At 46.8% G+C, this 26930-nt stretch overlaps 1 protein-coding gene across 5 annotated transcripts in view; it reads left to right on the forward strand.

The window, feature by feature from the left end:
- RABGGTA (Rab geranylgeranyltransferase subunit alpha) overlaps positions 1-26719 on the forward strand; it is a 116844-nt gene extending 90125 nt beyond the window's left edge. For all 5 annotated transcript variants that reach the window (XM_073575348.1, XM_073575347.1, XM_073575349.1 and 2 more), the window contains 4 exons: positions 8755-8871; positions 8952-9065; positions 12765-12852; positions 26515-26719. In XM_073575348.1, coding sequence (XP_073431449.1) covers positions 8755-8871; positions 8952-9065; positions 12765-12852; positions 26515-26663 — 468 coding nt within the window. In that variant the 3' untranslated portion in view covers positions 26664-26719. The remainder of the gene's footprint in view (positions 1-8754; positions 8872-8951; positions 9066-12764; positions 12853-26514) is intronic.
- Positions 26720-26930: the final 211 nt, after the last annotated feature.

Consider the following 26930-nt stretch of genomic DNA (forward strand, 5'->3'; position numbering starts at 1 on the left):
TGTTCTGCACTCAGTCCCTGTTGGAGGGTTTTCTGTAACGCCTCAATTTCCATTTCAATAGCTTTTAATGACATAGTATTCTTTTCAATAATAATTGAAATAAATTCTAGGTAGCACGTATTAGCAGCTCTAGTCCAACGGTTAATAAGATTTTCATCGCCCAAATCAAAGGTTGGAAATACATTGATCTGCAGACCTCTAGGGACAATTTTCTGCGATGCATAGTTCTCCAAAGGTATTTTAGTCCACCATATTTTAATTTTTTTGTGTAGCGCATTCTTATATTTTTTTAATATTTTCCTGATAGCCATGAAGAGTACAGGTAGACACAGGTCCAGCTCCCTTCTGAAACATATTAGTAGCCTTAGTTTGCCAAGAACTCGCTTTGGCTTTGAAATCCATTTTCTGGGCCCTGTTAAACAACAGTAGTTAACGTTATCCTCACAAAAAAGTGCCCACACACCATTAAATCCCCAAAAGAGGGTGATATACCACAAGTCAATGCTATTGTCACCTTGTGGCAACCTTAATTTCTAATTAAGAATAGGTGCCACACAATGGTACATCTTAAAAACCAATCTTTATTATACAAGAATGCACAACTGAAACCAATAAAAAGAAGGTGCCAGACCAAATTGACAGAGACCCATTAATTATGGGAGCACAACACTACAGCAATAGAAGGTATAACTGTATGGCATAACATTAGATATTGCTTCATTCCCAAAAGGGGGGCACAAAAAGAGACATAAGCAATGCAGAGTGATATAGTCCCCTGTTAACAACTCTCAACTACCACCAGGCATATTACTGAAGTTAGTGGGACAATCACGTATAGTCCCTAATGCCTTCCCTATCGGTGCCACATGCTAAATAAACAAGCCAAATGTGTCATTTGTTGCCATAACTACATACCGCAAGCTGGTGGTGCTTCCCCGGCGTTCCTTATGCCCCGACGCACGTTTCGCACTGCTTCATCATGGAGGCGTGTCAGAGAAGGGGGCAATCCCATTTAAATGCACAAGAACTCCTCTCGTCATTGGCCGCTATCAAAGTGTCACACCTGACTAAAAAGCATCATCATCCTGTGTCTACCCACTGCGCCAGCGTGAAGACGGTCCTGTGCCTTCCAGACGAGACTAAAAGCGGCGCATGCACGGAATCACGTGATCTCCGCCGTCCAATGGGAGGAATGAATAGCGGTCACGTGGTCCGGGTAATGCCAGGTCCTATTAGGACACCAGGATACCGAGGAACACCGCAGGCCGCTGCAAATTCCTCAAGGCGTTACACGATCCCGGCATGCGCACATTCTCTCAGCATGAGGAGCAAAAATAGCCTAATAAAGGGGACAATTTAATCAGTTAAAGTGTAAATACCATGTAAAATGTTGATATAAATTAGAATACGGTGGAAGAGCAGCAACTAAAATGGTGTACATGGCAAGGAAGAACTATTTCATTATGGGCACCGAGTACTAAAATATTACCCTAAATTATCTCCCAGACGAAAGCGGACCCACACGTCGCGTTCCTCTGCATCATCCCATAGCACACGGTCATCCCCCTCCAGGGAGAGACACCGTAGTTCCAGGTCGCCTACACCATCCCCTACCAGAGACAGACAACGCAGATCTCCGCAAGAAGACCTCCGCCCCAGCTCACCCACCAGGGAACGCCTGAGCGATACGCAGGATTCGGAAGGCATCTGTGACTCCGACTCAGACAATGAGACAGAGAGGTCTCTGGTCCCTTGTCCCCCTAGCAACACAGCGCTAGTTGAGGACATAATCTCTTCCATCCATCGGGTGCTGGACATTTCCGATCCAACCCCGGAAGTCCCAGAACACAAGATTTGCTTTGAAGATGTTCTGAAACCAACTAAGGTTTTCACTAACCACCTGGAATTTCAAACGATCCTTACTAAGCAGTTTTCGCAGCCTGATAAGAAATTCACCAATCGCAAATATTTAGAGGCTAGGTACCCCTTTCCACAAAAGGACACCAAGCAGTGGACAGATCCACCCGAAGTGGACCCCCCAGTCTCTAGACTAGCAGCACAGACCCTCCTCTCACTGCCAGATAGCTCAGCCCTCAGGGATGCAGCAGACCGACAGGTAGAACGCATGGCTCACTCAGTGTTCGAAGCGGCAGGGGCCGCTCTGGCCCCCGCGTTCGCTTCAGTTTGAGCGGCCACGGCCATTCTGGCTTGGGCCAAAACATTGCAAGATGGCCTTCAAACTTCAAATCCTGAGCTGTCGGACCATGCCTTTCAAATAGCAGTAGTAGCAGATTACATGCTTCATGCAGCCCTTGACTCCGCAAGAGGTGTAGCGGGGATAGCAGCAAACGCCATCACAATTCGGCGTCTCCTCTGGCTGCGGGAATGGAAAGCGGATGCGGCCTCAAAGAAGTCCCTCACGCATCTCCCTACTGCAGTGGACGGCTTTTCGGTGAAAAGTTGGACACAATGATATCCAACGCCACTGGGGGTAAGAGTACCTCTCTCCCTCAACTAAGACCTAAACGCACGTTTAAACAGCGTAACCAAACTCGATTCCGATCCTTTCGCAACTCTTCGAGCTGGTCCGTTTCGCGCCCAGCACAAAATCGTAACCGCTCTCCACGCAGGGACAACCCATGGGCGGCGCAGAGGCAGGACAGGACCTGGCAGTTGAAAGCAGGCCAAGCGAAGCCCAAAGGAGGAAAACCTCAGAATTTCGCCTCATCATGACTCACGAACTCCGGAAGACACCCCACCAGTAGGCGGACGACTTCTACTCTTTCAGCAAGTCTGGCTGCCTATTACAGAAGACAGGTGGGTCAGGGGGTCTTTTGGGTCTTTTGATGAGAACCTTTCCTCCAGAATCTTTGCCAAACACGAGTATGCAAAGATTCTGGAGGAAAGGTTCTCATCAAAAGATACTAGATCTGCATGGAGAGGATTAAGAGAGGTCACCAATTATAAAAGCCACCCCACTTTAGTGAACCCCAGCAGAAGTCTGGCAGCAGAGTTAAATGAATTCTACTGCAGATTTGAGGCAAGCTCTACACACAGTGGCTATTCATCTCTAAGCTCCTCAGTCTGTTCATATAAAGATCATTCATTGTGCAACACCCAAGTAGTGATCTCCGAGGCAGAGGTGATACGCATCCTGAAGGGACTTAAGGTCAAAAAGGCACCTGGCCCTGATGGTGTATCTCCAATGTGTCTGAAAGTATGTGCTACCCAGCTTGCCCCTATACTGACAAATATATACAATGTGTCACTGAAAGAGTGCGTTGTTCCCCAGTGTTGGAAAAATTCCACAATTATCCCTGTCCCCAAGAAAGTGGGATCCTCTGAGTTGAACGACTATAGACCAGTAGCACTCACATCTGTAGCTATGAAAGTCTTCGAAAGAATTATGATGTCCCACCTGATAAAATTCACGCAGAAGCTATGGGACCCGCTTCAGTTTGCCTATAAGGAGAATCGTTCGGCAAACGACACTGTCAATCTGGCACTGAAGTACATTTTGGATCATACAGATGAACTGCACTCATATGTCTGGATTCTTTTCATGGACTTTAGCTCAGCGTTCAATACCATTGATCCGAATTTACTTCATAAGAAAATGGTAGCTCTTGGAGTCCCTCTCAACTTATGCTTGTGGATTTATAACTTCCTGACAGCCAGGATACAGAGTGTAAAAGTTGGACCATTCACTTCGGACACCTTGGTCACAAACATCGGGGCACCTCAGGGGTGTGTTTTGTCCCCGTTACTGTTTTCTCTCTATACGAATGATTGCATCTCTTCAGCAGACTCAGTAAAAATCTTGAAATTTGCCGATGATATGACACTGATTGGTCTCATCAGGGGAAATGCTGAAGACTTGTATCGGAGTGAGGTGGAAAGAATATGTGACTGGTGTAAAGCCAATAATCTTGTACTCAACACTAAAAAAAACTGCTGAGATGGTTGTGGATTTTAGGAAAGATCAACATGAGATACTTCCAATCTACATCCATGATGAATTGGTTCTTAGGGTCACAGAGACCAAATTCCTTGGTGTTATCATCTCTCATGATCTTAAATGGGGGAAAAACGTGGATGCTGTTATAAGAAAAGCACAACAGAGGATGTTCTTCCTGCGTCAGCTGAAAAGATATGGTTTGTCTAAGAATCTGCTGATCTTATTCTTTAATGCTGTCATCAGATCTGTGATTTGTTCCTCTCTGATAGTCTGGTATTGGGGAGCCACTGCGCATGACAAACTCTGCTTACAAAGGACTTTCAGAACAGCAGAGAGAATTATAGGTTCCCCCCTGCCTAAAATCCAGGATCTTTATGATAAGAGTATTCGATCCCACGCATTGAAAATTTCATCCGATCCCTCTCACCCGGGACACTCCTCATTCCAACTACTCCCTTCAGGACGTCGCTTCAGAGTCCCCAAATGCAGCACCAACCGCCATATGAACAGCTTCTATCCTCTCTCTGTTCAACAATTAAATCGTCATGTGTAGACTATATACTGTATCTGTCTTGTTAGATGTTACTTAGAATCATAGAATCATAGAATCGTAGAGTTGGAAGGGACCTCCTGGGCCATCTGGTCCAACCCCCTGCTCAAAGCAGGATTCGCTAAATCATCCCAGTCAGATGTCTGTCCAGCCTCTGTTTGAAGACTTCCATTGAAGGAGAACTCACCACTTCTCGTGGCAGCCTGTTCCACTCATTGATCACTCTAACTGTCAAAAAGTTTTTTCTAATATCTAATCTGTGTCTCCTCCCATTCAGTTTCATCCCATTGTTTCTAGTCTTTCCTTGTGCAAATGAGAATAAAGTTGATCCTTCTACAATGTGACAGCCCTTTAGATATTTGTAGACAGCTATTAAGTCTCCTCTCAGTCTTCTCTTTTGCAAACTAAACATTCCCAAATCCTGCAACCTTTCCTCATAAGACAGGGTTTGCAGACCGGTCACCATTCTGGTCGCTCTTTTCTGAACTTGCTCCAGTTTGTTGATGTCTTTTTTAAATGTGGTGCCCAAAACTGGACACAATATTCCAGATGAGGTCTGACCAAAGAGGAGTAGAGGGAAATAATGACTTCACGTGATATAGACTGTATGCTTCTGTTAATACATCCTAGAATTGCATTTGCCTTTTTTGCTGCTGCATCACACTGTTGACTCATATTCAGTCTGTGATCTATTAGTATACCTAAGTCTTTTTCACATGTGCTGTCACTTAGCCCTATTCCTCCCATTCTATATATGCTTTTTTCATTTTTATTGCCCAGATGTAGTACTTTGCATTTCTCCCTGTTAAAAACCATTCTGTTAGTTGCTGCCCACTTGTTGTATCTGTTGTTATTTATTAGGTTGCCTCTTTGCCACAAAGAATTCCTTGTATATATGTAATATGTACTTGGCGATAATAAATTTGATTGATTGATTGACTTCCTCAGCAGACAAGGAATGGACTTGGGGGAGGGGTCTCTCCATCCCGAAATTTTTCACTAGATCTGCCATCGCTGGGGGGCCCCGGACGAGGACCTAATGGCATCCCATCTCAATGCCAAGGTCTCCAATTTCATGGCCAGGACACGCGACCCGCGGTCGCTCGGAGCGGATGCCCTGGTTTGGGACTGGACCCAGTTCCAGCTTCTGTACATTTTTCCACCCCTCCCCCTGATCTCCAGAGTAGTTCGGAAGATCAAACAAGAGGGAGTTCCAACCATCCTGATCGTGCCGGACTGGCCCAGACGTACATGGTACGCCGACATCGTACAACTTACAGCAGACGCCCCCTGGCGTCTCCTCAACCGTCACGACCTTCTGTCACAAGGTCCGTTCTACCATCAGAACTCAGGGGCTCTCAATTTGACTGCGTGGCCCTTGAAACCTGGGTTCTAACCCAGGCAGGGCTCTCACTGGATGTCATTACAACCATGATCAGGGCAAGGAAGCCAGCCTCCGCCAAGATTTATTACTGTACCTGGAGAACGTTTTTTACCTGGTGCGAATCTCGCGGACAGGTCCCACTCCTTTATTCCCTCCCAAAGGTACTTGGGTTTCTTCACTCGGGCCTGGACGCCAGGCTATCCCTAGGCTCGCTTAAGAGCCAGGTGTCAGCGCTTTCAGTGCTCTTTCAGAGGCACATTGCTAGCAAGGCGCAAGTAAGGACCTTTCTCCAGGGGGTTTCCCGATTGGTTCCTCCCTACAGACGTCCACTGGAAACGTGGGACCTCAACCTGGTCCTGACAGCATTGCAGGCACCACCTTTCGAACCCCTTAAGGAAGTCCCACTCCTCATTCTATCACAGAAAGTGATTTTTCTGGTGGCAATCACCTCGCTTCGCAGGGTGTCTGAATTGTCAGCACTCTCCTGCAGACAGTCCTTCCTAGCCTTTCACCAGGACAAGGTGGTTCTCCGTACAGTCCCATCCTTCCTTCCGAAGGTTGTGTCCAATTTCCACCTCAATGAGGAAATTTCACTGCCATCCCTTTGCCCGGTTCCGGTTCATAGAGTGGAGAAGCCTCTGCATACGCTTGACCTCGTCAGGGCATTGCGCATATACGTGTCTAGGACTGCACCCTTCCGGAAGTCTGATTCCCTTTTCCTTCTTCCTGAAGGCGGTCGAAAGGGTCTGCCTGCTTCCAAAGCCACCCTTGCCAGGTGGATCAAGACCACCATACAAGAGGCTTACCGCCTTAACAATTCTCCTCTTCTGGCCGGTATCACGGCACACTCTACGCGGGCAGTAGGGGGCTCCTGGGCCATTAGGCACCAGGCTTCGGCACAACAAATGTGTAAGGCGGCCACTTGGACTAGCCTACACACGTTTACGAAATATTACAGTGTTCATACCCAGTCCTCAGCGGATGCGAGCCTGGGTAGACCGGTTCTGCAGGCGGCAGTGCCCCAAGTTTAGGGACCTGCTAGCACAATATTCGTCCATTGCTTCCCAACCAGGGACTGCTTTGGGATGTCCCATGGTTCTGTGTCCCCCAATGAGGCGACAGAGTAAAGGAGATTTTTGTGTAGTCACCGTAAAATCTTTCTCTTAGCCTCTAATTAGGGGACACAGCTCCCACCCTATTGCCCTTACGGGCCGTTGTTTACGGTTGAGTTCTCATATTGTTCTTTGAGCTCGTACATAGTTGCCTTCTTACAGGCATGGTTATGTCGTTTCTGTTACGTTCCTCCTAATGCTTTTGCACAAAACTGGAGAAGGCTGACGCCGTCCAGGGGTGTATACTGCAGAGGAGGAGCCATAGTTAATCTTTTTCAGATTATGCATAGTGTCACCTCCTAGTGGACAGCAGCATAACACCCATGGTTCTGTTTCCCCCAATTAGAGGCTAAGAAAAAGAGATTTTACGGTGAGTACACAAAAATCTCCTTTTTTGGCCACCACAACATAACAATAGAATACCATAAGAGGCACTCAAAACATTTTATCTCTCTCAAAATGGTAACAGTAAAAATGTCAACTCAAGGCGTAAAAGAGCCCTTATATAGCCCATAGCACGAAAATTGAAAGTGTTACCCGTCTGGGAAAACAACAACGCAAGCAAAGTTGTTGTTTGTTTGTTTTTTTTGTTTTTTAACAAATTTCCGGGAAACTTTTTTCACAACTTACTAAACACGCATAGGTGTTTTTTGTGCATCTGCGAAATCGTACGGACTTGGAGAATCATATTGCCAGGTCAGTTTTAACTATATAGTGAACATGGAAGATTGCAAAAGAGAGTGCAATTTCACAATTTTATTTTTTTTAATGCACTTGGAACTTTATTCCTGCTTTCCACTGCATCACATGATAAAATGAATGGTGTCATTCAAAAGTAAAGTACAACTTGTGTCGCAAAAACACAAGCTCTTATATGTCTATGGGGACAGGAAAAAAATAGTTGTGGCTCTTAGAAGAAGGGGAAGAAAAAATAAAAAAAAGGATAATTGCAGCAGCGTGAAGGGTTTAAAGATCATTTTGACCTATGTAACTGTTTCAGCACACTGTTCTGGACAGTGAGGCTTTTTTTAAGCTTAAAGGGAGCCTGCTTCTCCCTATAAGCAAATATGGAGAGACCTGTCAGTCATGTAGGATGGGCAAGGAGAAACCAGAAGGAGCTTTGGTGTGGACTTTTCTCTCCATGCCTGGATTGTTTTTCAATCTTTGTTTTCTGAAAAAAGCAGATCTCTGTGTAATAGAGCCTGTCTAGATTATATGCAGCCCATGCTCCAGGCAGCATGAAACTGCTGACTGGTTACCTTTAATAATTTCACTGCCGTATAGATATCGTATGAATTATTTATGTTTTTCACACCTATTTTATAATGATCCTGTCTGTTCACATTGGTATATTAATCAGAGATGCAGATAGTATCCATTGCTTCTTCTAGCTAGTCAATTTTCTATGGAGGGGAATTAACACATCCTCAAGTTTTAGGAGGAAAATGTCCAAAAACAGAAATCAAAAACTAAACCAGATGGGCTATTGATTGTCAGCATTTATGTAACGAGAATTAGTTTCTGCTGATAGGAATTAGTGACATGTCCTTGTACTTGGGCAATAATTTAGGATACCTTGACATTTGTAATTGTTGATGTGGAAACCTGACCACAGAGGTTTTATAATATTTTGGTAAGAAAATAATGGCTGATTACATAACAAGGCCAAACAAGGGTCATGTATTTGTTCCACCTCGTAAAGGAAGTGTAATAATTGTGCTGTAAACGTTTGTTCCTTATTTCATCACAGGCCGTGGACTCAATGCGTTCTGGATACTATGATGACCTGCGCAGCAAGTTCCAGATAGAAAATGCTATTTTAAAGATGGAATATGCCGAGGCAAATGTGATCATTCTTTTAGATAAGGTAATATGTACAGTCATATCATTGCAGTCTTAGAAAGATAATGTAAAGTCATTATGTGAAGTATCTCACTCTCTCCTCAGGATCTGACACGATTGTATCACCTAGACCACATGTTGTTGGTCAGTCATATGTGTCTTTCGAATAATAAGCTTCGTGCCCTTCCCAGTGATTTGTCCATGTTGCGACATATTAAGGTACGTGTTTAGTGTTGTGGGTTTTTTTTTTATATATATATATATATATATATATATATATATTATGGTAGTACTTTTCTGCAGCATATAAAAAACTAAAATTTAGGTCTTTAGTGGAAAAGTTAGTTTTCAATATGCCCAACTGTTTTACTTTGGAGATGCCCTTGACAAAATGTTGCCTGAAAGTAAAGTCCTACAACTACCTCACCTGTACAGTAAGGGTAAGTGCACAGACTTGAGACTTTTTTTTTTTTTTTCTTTTGTCTGAAAACGCTGACTGCACAAGTATTCATCTTCACTGTACCATCAGTTATTTTGGGTGTAGTTGTTTTTCATACACAAAAACTGAAGAGTTAATGTAGTTTGCAATGGGAAAAAAAATGCTCTCATGTAAAAATTTTCTTTTCCGAAAATATGCAAACTGCCTTTTCAGAGAGGAAGACTTGAACTCTATAGTGCCACCTGCTGGAAGCCGCAACCCTACAGGCAGTGCTTTAGAGTTCTAGTCCTTTTCCTCTGAAGAGGCAAATTTCCCAGAGGAACATTGCATGGCGAATAAGCCTCCTTACCCTGGCATGCCACAATCGGTATGTCACTCTCCACAAGAAAAAACATTACCCCATAGACCTTTTACGAAAATGTTGCTTGATTTCATTGCATTATTGTTTGCAGATTTCTGATTCTTTATCACTTGCATGTGAATTTAGCCTAATTACTTTCATCGTCCTTCAGGATTGGCTTCTTGCATTATGCTCTTACTAGCTATGAACCCGTTCTACGCCCGGGTGGTGGGCATTTTTATTGGTATATGGTCTCCCATCCTGGTATGTGCAGCACCCCTCATCCCTATTCTGGTATGTATGGTACCCTCACTCCCCAATCCTGGTATGCATGGTACCCCCTTATCCATATACTGGTATTCATGGTTCCCTAACCCCCCCAGTCCTGGTATGCATGGCACCTCCCTCATCCCTATCGTGGTATACATGGCACCCCCCCCTTATCCCTAATCGTGGTATGCATGGTGCCCTCACCCCCCAATCCTGGTATACATGGTCCCCTCACCCCTCAATCCTGGTATGCATGGTCCTCTCACCCACCTATCCTGGTATGCATGGTCCCCTCACCCACCTATCCTGGTATGCATGGTCCCCTCATCCCCCTATCCTGGTATGCATGGTCCTCTCACCCCCCAATCCTGGTATGCATGGTCCTCTCACCCCCCAATCCTGGTATGCATGGTCCTCTCACCCCCCAAATCCTGGTATGCATGGTCCTCTCACCCCCCAATCCTGGTATGCATGGTCCCCTCACCCACCTATCCTGGTATGCATGGTCCCCTCACCCACCTATCCTGGTATGCGTGGTCCTCTCACCCCCCCAATCCCGGTATGCGTTGTCCCCTCACCCTCCAATCCCGGTATGCGTGGTCCCCTCACCCCCCAATCCGGTATGCGTGGTCCACTCACCCCCCAATCCTGGTATGCATGGTCCTCTCACCCCCCAATCCTGGTATGCGTGGTCCTCTCACCCCCCAAATCCTGTATGCATGGTCCTCTCACCCCCCAATCCTGGTATGCATGGTCCCCTCACCCCCCAATCCTGGTATGCGTGGTACTCTCACCCCCCCTATCCTGGTATGCGTGGTCCCCTCACCCCCCCCAATCCCGGTATGCGTGGTCCCCTCACCCCCCCCAATCCCGGTATGCGTGGTCCCCTCACCCCCCAATCCGGTATGCGTGGTCCCCTCACTCCCCAATCCTGGTATGCATGGTCCCCTCACCCCCCAATCCAGTATGCGTTGTCCCCTCACCCCCCAATCCAGTATGCGTTGTCCCCTCACCCCCCAATCCGGTATGCGTGGTCCCCTCATCCCCCAATCCCGGTATGCGTGGTCCCCTCACCCCCCAATCCCGGTATGCGTGGTCCCCTCACCCCCCAATCCCGGTATGCGTGGTCCCCTCACCCCCCAATCCCGGTATGCGTGGTCCCCTCACCCCCCAATCCGGTATGCGTGGTCCCCTCACTCCCCAATCCTGTATGCGTGGTCCCCTCACCCCCCAATCCGGTATGCGTGGTCCACTCACCCCCCAATCCTGGTATGCATGGTCCTCTCACCCCCCAATCCTGGTATGCGTGGTCCCCTCACCCCCCAATCCTGGTATGCATGGTCCCCTCACCCACCTATCCTGGTATGCATGGTCCCCTCACCCACCTATCCTGGTATGCGTGGTACTCTCACCCCCCCTATCCTGGTATGCGTGGTCCCCTCACCCCCCCCCCCAATCCCGATATGCGTGGTCCCCTCACCCCCCAATCCCGGTATGCGTGGTCCCCTCACCCCCCAATCCGGTATGTGTGGTCCCCTCACTCCCCAATCCTGGTATGCATGGTCCCCTCACCCCCCAATCCGGTATGCGTTGTCTCCTCACCCCCCAATCCGGTATGCGTGGTCCCCTCACCCCCCAATCCGGTATGCGTGGTCCCCTCACCCCCTAATCCCGTTATGTGTGGTCCCCTCACCCCCCAATCCGGTATGCGTGGTCTCCTCACTCCCCAATCCTGGTATGCATGGTCCCCTCACCCCCCAATCCGGTATGCGTTGTCCCCTCACCCCCCAATCCGGTATGCGTGGTCCCCTCACCCCCCAATCCTGGTATGCGTGGTCTCCTCACCCCCCAATCCTGGTATGCGTGGTCCCCTCACCCCCCAATCCGGTATGCGTGGTCCCCTCACCCCCCAATCCGGTATGCGTGGTCCCTTCACCCTCCAATCCGGTATGCGTGGTCCCCTCACCCCCCAATCCGGTATGCGTGGTCCCCTCACCCCCCAATCCTGGTATGCATGAATCCCCATCACCCCTATTAAACTACACATATAAAAAAAACAAAAACATTTATACTCACTTTTCTTCCCTGTGTCCAGCGCTGTCCTGTTCTGGGCGTGTTGTGGTGCCGGACTGGCCGCATGCGCAGTCCTCGCTTTCCGCCGCCATGTTCTTGAAGGCACACTGCAGTGTGTCTTCAAGAAAATGGCGGCAGTAAGCGCGGACTGTGCAGGCGCCGATTCATGTCTTCAGTGGGCGTGTTGTGGTGCCAGACTCGGCGCCTGCGCAGTCCTCGCTTTCCGCTGCCATTTTCTTGAAGAAGGCGGCGGTAAGTGCGGACTGCGCATGCGCCGATTCCGGCGCCACAACCTGCCCTCTCCTGACGTCACATAGCGCAAGACCCCACGGCAACAGCAACATCGGTTTGGTAAGGTGTTGCAGAGATTGCAGTATGCGTTCAGTGCTTACGCATACCGCGATCTCTTGGGGGGGGGGGGGGGATGCGTCACTCTGTCTGTAGCAAGACTGCACAGGCGCGTCGCTCTTGCACAGTCTATAGAGGCTTCAGACAGAGTGACGCATAGCCCGTTATATTATAGATTCAGCAGCCACCTACATGTTAATTTATTCTCCAATACTTTGCAATTACATTGAATTTCAGCACGCATCCAACCATTCAGACCTAGAGATTCTGCTCCATGGCCAGATATCAGAAGAATGTACATGTGAAAGTTTTCAAAGAAATTGCTTATGATCTCGAGCCTCATGCATTGTACTTTGTGAATCGCATCCACAATGAACTGCTGCTCTCACTTGTACTAGTTTTTGTGTATTCTTTATTATGAATTCTCATTTATTCTTCCTTTTTAAAGATGCTGCAAGTGGACAATAATGAAATTTCACATCTAGAAGGAGTGTGGAATTTACCGAAGCTGGAAGAGCTGTCTTTGAAATATAATAGTATCCTTTTGAATTAATTGTTTTCGCTAAAGTGTACTGGCTTCAAATTGGTTGTCGTGTCCTTAGCTGCTAGCCCCTAATAAGGCAGCAGTTTAATTCTGGCTACTTGTAATTCTTTGGGGTTGTTTTTTTTTTCTTTTCTCCATGTTATAAATTCAGTATATATGCATAAAAAAGTTCCCAGACTCTTGACTGCCTATGTAGAAATTTGCATTATTCTTAATCATTAGCAGTCCTTCAGGTTTTCTCATGAATAATCCGTGCAGCGCCCTAATGAGTTTCTGCAGCTGCTTGCATAAGGCCTGTGAGCATAGCAGCTCATTGGTAATGAGTACTGTGGTACATGAGAACCGAGAAAGGGAGGCATCGGGTGCAAAGTGGAGCAGGGTTAAAAAGGTCTGGCACAGAAGGGATCTTGGGAGGGAATGGTGATGTAGATATTAAATTTAAGGAAGAAGTTCATTGGAACTTGGCTGTTAATCAAATGAGCCAAGAAGGGTGGTTTAAATGCTAGAAGCTACAATGGTGATCACAGATTTGATTGTTGTAAGCTTGGGTCTCTGAGGCAAGAGTTGGGTCTGGTTCCACCTCTTAGATAAAAAAAAATGAGTATGTACATACACAAAAGCATTCATCCATTTAGTCCCAGAGAATAATTTAAATGTTTTCCATTTTTTTAGTGCCTGTGCAGGATTTGACCCTGTGATCATTGGATCGCTTACACTATGCACTTCAATACCACTTATTTGCAATAAATAGTGAAATCAGCCAGTGGCTTAGCTTCACACAATTACCAAAATGGCAATGACAGAGGCCTTCAGCAGGATGCCACTGTAATCCTTCAGTTCCCCACTATTGTCACAGGGGCTCCAGTCCCTGCACATGCCAGCTGTTACATGGCTGCAAGTGCCTGATATGTAGCAGGCTCAGCTCATGAGCCTTAACGACCCATAATGTACATTTTCATCATAGGGCATTAGGAGTTAAACCAAGGTGGATACACCAGAATGGAACCTTATAAGTCCTAGGGGCACACTGGTGGGGTAAGCTCACAGCTGGGTTCTCTTTACTCAGCTACTCAGATGTCACAGTCCATGACACAGTCCATGGATAACTTAACCGCCACATTGCTGCAAGCTCTGCAGGGTCGGGTCCCAGCTATGAACGTTACCCAGCAAACGGACAGCTTGTCTCAGGAACATGCTGCTTCCGACTCTCACAGACGTAAGCGGACCCACAGGTCACGATCACCTGAGTCGTCCTATAGCACAAGGTCATTCTCCCCCCCCCCCCAGGGAGAGACACCATCATTCCAGGTCTCCTAGGCAGTCCCCTGTCAGAGACAGACAGTGCAGGTCACCACAGAGATCCCCCACCACAGAAGACCCCCGCCCCAGGTCGCCCACCTGGGATCACCTTAGCGATACACAGGATTTGGAAGGCATCTGTGACTCCGACTCAGACAACGAAACGGAGAGGTCCGTGGTACCTTCTCCCCCTAGCAATACAGCGCTAGTTGAGGACATAATCTCTGCCATCCATCGGGTGCTGGAAATTTCAGAGCCAGCCCCGGAAGCCCCAGAACATAAGATTTGTTTCGAAAGTGTTCAGAAACCACCTAAGGTCTTCCTTAATCACCATGAGTTTCAGGAGATACTTACTAAACAGTTTTCGCAGCCTGAGAAAAAATTTGCCAATCGCAAATATTTGGAAGCGAAGTACCCCTTCTCACAGAAAGACACCAAACAGTGGACAGATACACCCGAAGTGGACCCCCCGGTATCTAGACTAGCAGACCTTACTCTCTGCCAGACAGCTCAACCCTCAGGGACGCAGCAGACCGGCAAGTAGAACGCATGGCTCGTTCCATTTTCGAAGCACCAGGGGCCTCCCTGGCCCCTGCGTTCTCTTCAGTTTGGGCGGCCAAGGCCATCCTGGCTTGGGCCAAAAAACTACAGGAGGGTCTTCAAGCTTCAAGTGCCGGGCTCTCGGACCAAGCGGTCCAGATAGCAGTGGTAGCAGACTACATGCTTCATGCAGCCCTAGACTCAGCAAGAGGTCTAGCGGGGATAGCGGCAAACGCCATTACGATTCGGCGTATCCTCTGGCTGCGAGAATGGAAAGCGGATGCGGCCTCAAAGAAGTCCCTCACGCATCTTCCGTACCTTACTGGAAGGCTTTTCGGCGAAAAGTTGGACACAATGATAGCCAATGCCACTGGGGGTAAGAGTACCTCTCTCTCTCAACTAAAACCGAAACGCACGTTTAAATGAAGAAACCAGACACGATTCCGATCCTTTCGGAATTCTTCGGGCTGGTCCGACTCACGCCCAGCGCAAAACCGTAACCGCTCTCCACGCAGGGACAACCCACGGACGGCGCAGAGACCGGACAGGACTTGGCAGTCGAAAGCAGGCCAAGCGAAACCCAAGGGAGGAAAGCCTCAGAACTTCTCTTCATCATGACTCACGAACTCCGGAAGACACCCCACCAGTAGGCGGGCAACTTTTACTCTTTCAGCAAGTCTGGCTGCCTATTGCAGAAGACAAGTGGGTCAGGGAAATAGTGTCTTCCGGATACAAGATAGAGTTCACTTCCAGTCCACCGAACGGGTTCTTCCTCTCTATCCCTCCAACACCATCAGACAAGTCTCGTGCCTTCCACCAAGCGGTCTCCTCTCTCCTTCAGGCAGGAGTCGTGGTGCCGGTTACCACGAACGAAAGATTCCGAGGGTTCTACTCCAATCTGTTCGTAGTTCCCAAGAAAAGAGGCAGCGTTCGGCCCATACTAGACCTAAAACAGCTCAACAAATATGTACGGGTCCGTCATTTCCGCATGGAGTCCCTCCGGTCCATCATTGCATCCATGGAGCAGGGAGAATAGAATCATAGAATCATAGAGTTGGAAGGGACCTCCTGGGCCATCTGGTCCAACCCCCTGCTCAAAGCAGGATTCGCTAAATCATCCCAGTCAGATGTCTGTCCAGCCTCTGTTTGAAGACTTCCATTGAAGGAGAACTCACCACTTCTCGTGGCAGCCTGTTCCACTCATTGATCACTCTAACTGTCAAAAAGTTTTTTCTAATATCTAATCTGTGTCTCTTCCCATTCAGTTTCATCCCATTGCTTCTAGTCTTTCCTTGTGCAAATGAGAATAAAGTTGATCCTTCTACAATGTGACAGCCCATTAGATATTTGTAGACAGCTATTAAGTCTCCTCTCAGTCTTCTCTTTTGCAAACTAAACATTCCCAAATCCTGCAACCTTTCCTCATAAGACAGGGTTTGCAGACCGGTCACCATTCTGGTCGCTCTTTTCTGAACTTGCTCCAGTTTGTTGATGTTTTTTTTAAAATGTGGTGCCCAAAACTGGACACAATATTCCAGATGAGGTCTGACCAAAGAGGAGTAGAGGGAAATAATGACTTCACGTGATATAGACTGTATGCTTCTGTTAATACATCCTAGAATTGCATTTGCCTTTTTTGCTGCTGCATCACACTGTTGACTCATATTCAGTCTGTGATCTATTAGTATACCCAAGTCTTTTTCACATGTGCTGTCACTTAGCCCTATTCCTCCCATTCTATATATGCTTTTTTCATTTTTATTGCCCAGATGTAGTACTTTGCATTTCTCCCTGTTAAAAACCATTCTGTTAGTTGCTGCCCACTTCTCCAGTTTATTTAAATCTATTTGAATCCTCTCTCTCTCCTCTCTAGTATTAGCTATTCCTCCTAGCTTTGTGTCATCAGCAAATTTAATCAGTTTACCCTCAATTCCTTCCTTGCCTCCATAGACATACAAGACGCATATCTGCACATACCAATTGATCCTGCCCATCAAAGGTTTCTCAGGTTCGCGGTCAACCAAAACCACTACCAGTTTGTTGCCCTTCCGTTCGGACTCGCCACGGCTCCAAGAACGTTTACCGAGGTCATGGCAGCCACCATGGACGTTCTGCACTCAAGAGGCATTCTAGTCGTCCCGTACCTGGACGACCTTCTCATCTAGTCTTCCACCTTCAATGACTGTGAGGTCAGTGTCTCAATCACAATAGACACACTGAGTCATCTGGGATGGTTAGTCAACCTACAGAAATCGTCGACTACCCCGAGTCAGACTCTAACCTTCTGGGAATGTTATTCGACACCTCCAGGGGCCTGGTGCTCCTTCCCAAGGACAAAACCCTGGCCATCCGTCTGGGAGTTCGTACACTACTCCGCAATCCTCCCCGATCTCTCCGGTTTGCCATGAGAGTCCTCGGCAGGATGGCAGCAGAAATGGAGGCAGTGCCATTTGCCCAGTTTCACCTCAGGCCTCTTCAACTAGCCATACTCAGATCTTGGGACAGGAATCCCTTCTCCCTCGACAGGGAGTTCCGGTTGACGTCGTCAACCAGGAGGTCCCTGCATTGATGGCTCAAGCCAACCTCGCTTGCAAGGGGAAAATCCTTTCTCTCAGGTCAATGGAAGGTCCTGACCACCGATGCAAGCCTGACAGGCTGGGGGGCAGTGCACCTACATCACAGGGCACAAGGCAAGTGGTCACCAAGGGAAGCGACCTTGCCCATCAATATCATGGAAATCCGGGCCATCTTCCTGGCACTGATAGCCTTTCATCACTTGCTTGCTGCCTCGCACATACGAATACAGTCGGACAATGCCACGGCTGTGGCATATGTGAATCACCAAGGCGGGACCCGCAGCGCCCAGGCGATGAGAGAAGGGGCACATATCCTCAACTGGGCGGAAGACACGAGGTCGGTACTCTCTGCGGTCCACATTCCGGGTGTAGAAAACTGGGAAGCCGACTTCCTCAGCAGGCAAGGAATGGACTCGGAGTGGTCTCTCCATCTCGAAATTTTTTACCAGATTTGTCAACGCTGGGGAACCCCAGATGTGGACCTAATGGCATCCCATCTCAATGCCAAGGTCTCCAATTTCATGGCCAGGACACACGACCCGCGGTCGCTCGGAGCGGATGCCCTGGTCCAGGACTGGTCCCAGTTTCAACTCCTGTACATTTTTCCACCCCTCCCCCTGATCTCCAGGGTCGTGAGGAAGATCAAACAAGAGGGAGTTCTAACCATCCTCATCGCGCCAGATTGGCCCAGACGTACATGGTATGCCAACATCGTTCAACTTACAGCAGACGTCCCCTGGCGTCTACCCGACCGTCACGACCTTCTGTCTCATGGTCCGTTCTACCATCAGAATTGAGGGGCTCTCAATTTGACGGCATGGCCCTTGAAACCTGGATTCTAACCCAGGCAGGGTTTTCACCGGAAGTCATTTTGACCATGATCAGTGCAAGGAAGCCAGCCTCCGCCAAGATTTATTATCGTACCTGGAGAGCTTTCTCCACTCCCTTATTCCCTCCCGAAGGTACTAGGTTTTCTTCAATCGGGCCTAGACGCCAAGCTATCCCTAGGCTCGCTTAAGAGTCAGGTGTCAGCGCTTTCAGTCCTTTTTCAAAGGCGCATTGCTACCAAACCGCAAGTAAGGACTTTCCTCCAGGGAGTTTCCCGATTGGTTCCCCCCTACAGACGCCCACTGGAAACGTGGGATCTCAACCTGGTCCTGACAGCATTGCAGGCACCACCCTTCGAACACCTTAAAGAAGTTCCACTCTGCATTCTGTCACAGAAAGTGGTTTTTCTAGTGGCAATCACCTCGTTACGCAGAGTGTCGGAATTATCAGCACTTTCGTGCAGACGGCCTTTCCTAGCCTTACACCAGGACAAGGTGGTTCTCTGAACGGTACCTTCCTTCCGAAGGTTGTGTCCACCTTCCACCTAAATGAGGAAATCTCGCTGCCATACCTTTGTCCGGTTCCGGTTCATAGAGTGGAGAAGGCTCTGCATGCGCTTGACCTCATTAGAGCATTGCGGATTTACGTGTCCAGGACTGCACCCTTCCGGAAGTCTGATTCCCTCTTCATTCTTCCGGAAGGCGGTCACAAGGGACTGCCGGCTTCCAAGGCTACCCTTGCCAGGTGGATCGAGTCCACCATACATGAGGCCTACCGACTTAACAGTTCCCCTCTTCCGGCCGGTATCACGGCACACTCTACACGGGCAGTAGGGGCCTCTTGGGCCATTCGGCACCAGGCTTCGGCACAACAAGTGTGTAAGGCGGCCACTTGGACTGTGTGAGGCGGCCACTTGTGTACTCACCGTAAAATCTCTTTCTCAGCCTCTAATTGGGGGACACAGCTCCCACCCTGTTGCCCTTACGGGCCGTTGTTACGGTTGAGTTCTCATATTGTTCTTTGAGCTCGTACATAGTAGCCTTCTTACAGGCATGGTTATGTTATTGTTACGTTCCTCATAATGCTTTTGCACAAAACTGGAGAAGGCTGACGCCGTCCAGGTGTGTATGTTGTGAGCTCATTTTCGGGTTTGCCTCTGTCTTCTGGTGAGGGTTATGGAGCTGGCTGTGCTGACAGAGGAGTAGTGAGTTCTCTCTCTGGACTCCCTCTGTTGTTGAAGGGAGGTAATGAAGCTGATCTAAATGGCAGAGACCGGCCACCTGAGGAAGAGGACTACGATTGGACATCAGGAATTTCTGATTGGATTTAAGGCAGCCGACTCCCTAGTTTCTTGCTGGTGATTTTTCCTGACTGTGGCTCCTGGTTTCCAGTTTGGTTCCTGCCTTCCTAAAGCTAAGTTTTCTCTGCTATTGTTCATATGAGTTTTTGTCTGGTTTACTTAGTTTTTGTGTTCAGCCATCTCTGGCTGGGACTGGGCTGAATCCCCATTTTTGTCTCTGATCAGTTGATCTCTTTTGCTCTGTCTTCAGAATATACCTGAGTGCTGATATAGTGATTTGAAGTCTAGCGACTTGAGGGCCTTTTTCTATCAGACGTGTTGGACATTCTTTTTGGCAGGGTTTTTTGCGTGATTGCAGACAGCAGCTTTTCTTTCCTGTCTTTTCTAGTTAGCGAGGGCCCCATCGTTTGCTCAGCCTATCTTTCTGCCTGTGTCTGTGTTTTCATCTTGTTTCACCGACAATAATACATGTTGGGGGCTGTCTATTGCTTTGGGGGTCTGCTCTGGGGCAGTTTAGATTTTCCCTTTCTTTCTTTAGGCTTATTTAGTTCTCCGGCCATACCGCAGATTCTAGGGTACTCAAAGGCAGGAGAGAATTGTGAAAAAAAAAAAAAGTGTCAATTTTTTTATATCTATATTTTCTCCTCTTGTGGGGTCGTAGGGGGATTCTTTTTTTTTTTTCTCCCTGATGGAGATTAAGCAATTGTCTGATCGTGTGGAGCAGCTCGCTGCTGAAGTGCAGGGAATTTCCGCCTATCTCACTCATTCACATGCTGTTGAACCAAGGATCCCTGCTCTTGATGTGTTTTCTGGGGATCGGTCTAAATTTTTGAATTTTAAGAATAATTGTAAATTATTTCTTACCTTGCAGCCTAACTCATCGGGGAGCTCTGCGCAGCAGGTTAAAATTGTCATCTCCTTGCTGCGTGGCGATCCCCAGGGTTGGGCGTTTTCTTTGACACCTGAAGATCCTGTTTTGACTAATGTGGATGCATTTTTTCAAGCCTTGGGGTTGTTATATGATGAACCTAATGCTATTGATCAAGCTGAGAGAGCCCTATTGGCATTGAACCAGGGTCAGGATCCTGCAGTTATACTGTCAGAAATTCCAAAAGTGGGCGGTTCTTACTACATGGAATGATAGAGCATTGGCAGCTCTCTTTCGGAAGGGTTTGTCTGAGACTTTAAAAGATACATGGGTGGGATTTCCTGTTCCCTCTGGTCTTGACAATTCTATGTCATTAGCCATTCAAGTTGATCGGCGTTTACATGAACGCAAGACTACACGGGAGGCGCTGCCACCTTTTGAACAAACCTCTGAACCTATGCAATGTGATGGAGTTTTGTCTAGGTCGCAACGTCAGGAGTTTAGAAGGCGTAATAAGCTGTGTTTTTTCTGTGGAGATGCCTCTCATGTTATTTCTGTCTGCCCTAAACTAGAGAAACGTTTTGCACACACATTTGCTGTAGGTGGTGTACAACCTAAGTTTCTTTTGGCAGTTACTCTGATCTGCTCCTTATCCACATTTTCCGCGAAGGCTTTTGTGGATTCAGGAGCGGCCTTGAATCTCTTGGACTTGGATTTTGCTAAACGTTGTGGTTTTCCTATGACACCTCTGCGGACGCCTATTCCTTTGAGGGGTATTGATGCTACTCCTTTGGCGAAGAATAAACCTCAGTTTTGGACCCAGGTGATAATGCGGGTCGCCCCAGACCACCAAGAAAATTGCAGATTTTTGGTGTTGCATAATTTACATGATACCATTGTTCTGGGTTTTCCCTGGTTGCAAATCCATAATCCGGTTTTGGATTGGAAGTCTGTGTCTGTGGTGAGTTGGGGTTGTCGGTGTGCTCTTAGTGACACTCCTGTTTTCTCCACCTCTCCCCAGTCGCATGATGTTCCTGACTATTTGGCTGATTTTTATGATGTATTTAGTGAGACCAAGTCTGCGTCTTTGCCTCCTCATAGGAGTTATGACTGTGCAATTGAGTTGAGACCTTTGTGTAAATTTCCCAAGGGTTGACTTTTCAATTTATCTGTACCCGAACACGAGGCTATGCGATCTTATATTAAGGAGTCATTGGAGAAGGGTCATATTAGACCATCCTCTTCGCCCTTAGGTGCTGGGTTTTTTTCGTGGCCAAGAAGGATGGTTCATTAAGGCCTTCTATTGACTATCGTTCCCTCAACAAAATTACGGTTAAATTTCAGTATCCGTTACCCCTGATTTCTGATTTATTCTCCAGAGTTAAAGGTGCTTGCTAGTTTACTAATCTTGACCTCAGGGGGGCGTATAATCTTATTCGCATCAAGCATGGGGATGAATGGAAGATGGCGTTTAATACTCCATAGGGACATTTTGAGTACCTGGTGATGCCTTTTGGGCTCACTAATGCCCCTTCTGTCTTCCAATCCTTCATGAATGATATTTTCCAGGACTTTGTGGATAAGTTTTTAATCATCTGTCTGGATGATATTTTGATCTTTTCCAGGGATTGGGATTCTCATGTGGAACATGTTCGGACTGTGTTCCGGATTTTGAGGGAGAATTCCTTGTATGTTAAGGGATCGAAGTGCCTTTTTGGTGTACAGAGGATTTCATTTTTGGAATTTATTTTCTCTCCGTCAACTATTGAAATGGACCCGGCCAAGGTACAGGCCATTTATGATTGGGTTCAACCCACTTCTTTGAAGGCTCTCCAGAAGTTTTTGGGTTTTGCTAATTTTTATCGTAAATTTATAGCTAATTTTTCTGGTATTGCTAAAACCACTGACTGATGTAACTAAGAAGGGTGCTGATGTGCTGAATTGGTCTTCAGAGGCTGTTTCGGCCTTTCAGGAGCTGAAGCGGAGGTTCACTTCTGCTCCGGTTTTGCGGCAACCTGATGTCTCACTTCCTTTTCAGGTAGAGGTAGACGCTTCAGAGGTTGGTGCAGGAGCTGTTTTGTCCCAAAAAGATCGGTGACATCTAAAATGAATCCCTGTGCCTTCTTTTCCCGAAAGTTCTCCCCATCTGAACGCAACTATGATGTGGGGAATCGGGAATTGTTAGCCATGAAATGGGCATTTGAGGAGTGGAGACATTGGTTGGAGGGAGCTAGACATCAAGTTGTGGTCCTCACTGACCACAAGAATTTGATTTACCTTGAGTCGGCCAAACGCTTGAATCCTAGACAGGCTAGGTGGGCCTTGTTTTTTACGCGTTTTGATTTTGTGGTCTCCTTTCTTCCAGGCACTAAGAATGTTAAGGCAGACGCCCTTTCTAGGAGTTTCTTTGCTGATTCTCCTATTGTGACCAAGCCTACTACCATCCTAGGTGAGGGGGTAGTTCTTTCTGCCATCTCGCCCGATTTGAGACGTGCTCTGGAAGAATTCCAGGAGGACAAACCTGAGTGTTGTCCTATGGGAAAATTGTATGTTCCTGACCAGTGGAGGAAGAGAGTGATGTCTGAAGTTCATTGCTCCACATTGGCTGGTCATTCAGGTATTTTTGGTACCAGAGATTTGGTGAGTCGGTCTTTTTGGTGGCCTGCCTTATCTCGTGATGTCAGGAATTTTGTGCAGTCCTGTGGGACTTGGTCTAAACCCTGTTCTCGCTCTAGTGGGTTGTTGATGCCCTTGCCGGTGCCTAAGAGGCCATGGATCCATATTTCAATGGATTTTATTTCTGATCTTCCTGTCTCAGAGAATGACTTATCTGGGTGATTTGTGATAGATTCTCTAAGATGGTCCATCTTGTACCACTCCCAAAGTTGCCATCTTCCTCAGAGTTGGTACCCTTGTTTTTACAACAGGTGGTTCGGTTGCATGGGATTCCTGAGAACATTGTATCGGACAGAGTTCAGTTTGTTTCCAGATTCTGGAAAGCCTTTTGTTCCAAGCTGGGAATTCAGTTGTCCTTCTCCTCTGCGTTTCACCCTCAGAACATTGGGCAGACGGAGAGAACAAACCAGACTTTGGAGTCCTATTTGAGATGTTTTATATCTGCTGATCAGGATGATTGGGTTTCATTTTTGCCCTTGGCCAAATTCGCTTTAAATAATAGAGCTAGTTCTGCCACCTTGATGTCGCCCTTTTTCTGTAACTTTGGGTTTCATCCTCGATTTTCTTCAGGGCAAGTGGAATCTTCAGCCTGCCCAGGTGTTGACACTGTGGTAGAGAGAATGCAGCAGATTTGGGACCAAGTAGTGGATAAGTTGTCTCTCTCCCAGGAAAAGGCCCAGCGATTTTCTAACCGGCATAGGACCATTGGTCCCCGGTTTAAAGTGGGTGATATGGTTTGGTTGTCATCAAAGAATATCTCTATGAAGGTGGCTTCTCCAAAGTTCAAGACAAGATTTATTGGACCTTACAAGATTTTGGAGATTCTTAATCCGGTTTCTTTTCGATTGGCTCTTCCTCTTACGTTTAAGATCCATAACGTGTTTCATAAGTCGCTGTTGAAGAGATATGTTGAGCCAGTAGTTCCTATGGCTGCACCTCCTGACCCTGTATTGGTTGAAGGTAATGTGGAATATGAGGTAGAGAAAATACTAGATTCTCGTCTGGCTAGACGGAGACTCCAGTATTCGGTCAAGTGGAAGGGTTATGGCCAGGAGGACAATTCTTGGGTCTCTGCCTCTGATATTCATGCCGATAGATTGGTTCGTGCTTTTCATCGGGCCCATCCTGATCGGCCCGGTGGCGTGGATGAGGGTTCGGTGACCCCTCCTCAAGGGGTGGGTACTGTTGTGAGGTCATTTTCGGGTTTGCCTCTGGCTTCTGGTGAGGGTTATAGAGCTGGCTTTGCTGACAGAGGAGTAGAGAGTTCTCTCTCTGGACTCCCTCTGTTGAAGGGAGGTAATGAAGCTGATCTAAATGGCAGAGACCGGCCACCTGAGGAAGAGGACTGCGATTGGACATCAGGAGTTTCTGATTGGATTTAAGGCAGCCAACTCCCTAGTTTCTTGCTGGTGATTTTTCCTGACTGTGGCTCCTGGTTTCCAGTTTGGTTCCTGCCTTCCTAAAGCTAAGTTTTCTCTGCTATTGTTCATATGAGTTTTTGTCTGGTTTACTTACTTTTTCTGTTCAGCCAGGCCTGGCTGGGACTGGGCTGAATCCCCATTTTTTTCTCTGATCAGTTGATCTCTTTTGCTCTGTCTTCAGAATATACCTGAGTGCTGATATAGTGATTTGAAGTCTAGCGACTTCAGGGCCTTTTTCTATCAGACGTGTTGGACATTCTTTTTGGCAGGGTTTTTTGCATGATTGCAGACAGCAGCTTTTCTTTCCTGTCCTTTCTAGTTAGCGAGGGCCCTATCGTTTGCTCAGCCTATCTTTCTGCCTGTGTCTGTGTTTTCATTTTGTTTCACCGACAATACATGTTGGGGGCTGTCTATTGCTTTGGGGTCTGCTCTGGGGCAGTTTAGATTTTCCCTTTCTTTCTTTAGGCTTATTTAGTTCTCCGGCCGTGACGAGGCGTCTAGGACCACGGTAGGCACGCTCCACGGCTACTGCTAGTTGTTGTGGATAGGATCAGGGGTCTGCAATCCGCTAGTTACCAACCTCTCCGGTTTTCTGGGCTTAGCTTGCTTTTTGTTTTTTCCTCCTCGGTGACTCATTCATAACAGGTGTATACTGCAGAGGAGGAGCCATAGTTAATCTTTTTTCAGATTATGCATAGTGTCGCCTCCTAGTGGACAGCAGCATAACACCCATGGTTCTGTGTCCCCCAATTAGAGGATAAGAGAAAGAGATTTTACGGTGAGTACACAAAAATCTCCTTTTTTTAAACCTGACAGGGCACACCTGTGAAGTGAAAACCATTTCCGGTGACAACCTCTTGAAGCTCATCAAGAGAATGCCAAGAATGTGCAAAACAGCAATCAAAGCAAAAGGTGGCTACTTTGAAGAACCTAGAATATAAGACATATTTTCAGTTGTTTCACACTTTTTTGTTAATTATATAATTCCACATGTGTTAATTCATAGTTTTGATGCCTTCAGAGTGAATCTACTATTTTCATAGTCATGAAAATAAAGAAAACTCTTTGAATGAGAAGGTGTGTACAAACTTTTGGTCTGGACTGTATATCACCAGTGCAGGCTGGGGATATATATTTAAATCTCCCAACCATAAGTGCCAGAGTTCCTCACTAAAACAATATGGTATTCTGCCACCAGTTCCTCGTTCAACATAAGCCCCGTCCGACAACAGGCTTATATTGGGTCAGAAACCAACCCGGGTAGCGTATAATATAACCAACCGAGCTTGCCGATGTGGGGATTCGTGGATCAAGATAAAAAAGCGGCCCAAGATTAATTTTATATTTAATCACCTAAAAGGCGCACTAGAAATATAAAAGCATATATTTATAGAACAATATACAGGTATACAGTCAGGAGTGTAGTGCAAAGGATTGGGTATAGATTGCAATTACTGTGTTATGTAGCATGTGACCACAGGGAGGCGCTGATGGATCACAGGTCCAAATCTTAGTTACAGGCTTTCCTGGCTGCGTCAGGTAACGTATCCTCCGGCCATTAGAAAAACTCAGCTCAAAATGAGCAGCTGTCTCATCTCCTAGGCTGTCCCCTCCCACACTTTGTGCAAACCCCTGGGCTTGTGCAGCCTCTCTCCTCCCATATCTGAAAGTGTGATTTTCTATCCAGGACTGTGGAGCTTCATAAATTTCCACCCAAAGCTCTGAATGAAATGGCAGCAATTCCACTAAATTCTGCTGTATTTTATCTGCACATAGAGACAAAATTTGCCTACCATATGTAATTCCTCTTAGCTATGCTTTATAACTCCATAATCCAGAGTGCTACAGGTGGCTTAATATGGGCGCAACGCTGATTCAGATTATGGGCTCGGCTAGTCTTAGAGATATAGCATTCTGTTATTATAGGTCATTTTCCAGATTCAATACCTCAGAGTCTGCTGCAACTTGTTGTACCATGTGCTTAGTCATTTAATGCTATGTGACAGTTACTGATCTTCTATATGAGACCAATAAACCTTCATAGGACCATGCTGTATTTTTAAAGCTTGCATAATATATAAAGATTAGCATTTATTGATAAATTTGTCAAATTTCACCTTGGTTTTCCTAAACTTACATGTCTTAGAAATAGAGAACGTTTTGAACTTGCAACCTCTTTGTAGCTGTCCTCGGCTATCAATGCTACGTTTACAAGGAAATCCCATCTGTGAAACAGTAGATACCCAAGATCAGCTAAAATCTCTTCTACCGCATGTGGCCCTTATTGAAATGTGACATTATTTATTATGACGTATTATTGTCACTTTATAAATAAACGATTTCTGTTGTAATTTTGGATTTTGTTTTCTTGAAACATATTACTTTACACTTCAGGAGTGTTATTGTCACAGGGTTACCGCCACGACAATGTGGAGCCAGAAGACCTCAGCGTTTGCTCCTAGTCCGGCGCTGAGAAGAAGCACTTTTTTTTTTTTTTTTAAATTCGTTTATTTAACTTCAGGACATAAAAAATGCACAACATACAATTGGCCTATGGTAATA

This window comes from Dendrobates tinctorius, unplaced genomic scaffold (genome assembly GCF_039654945.1).
Source record: "Dendrobates tinctorius isolate UK_male_01 unplaced genomic scaffold, ASM3965494v1 ptg000044l, whole genome shotgun sequence".
Lineage (NCBI taxonomy): Eukaryota > Metazoa > Chordata > Amphibia > Anura > Dendrobatidae > Dendrobates > Dendrobates tinctorius.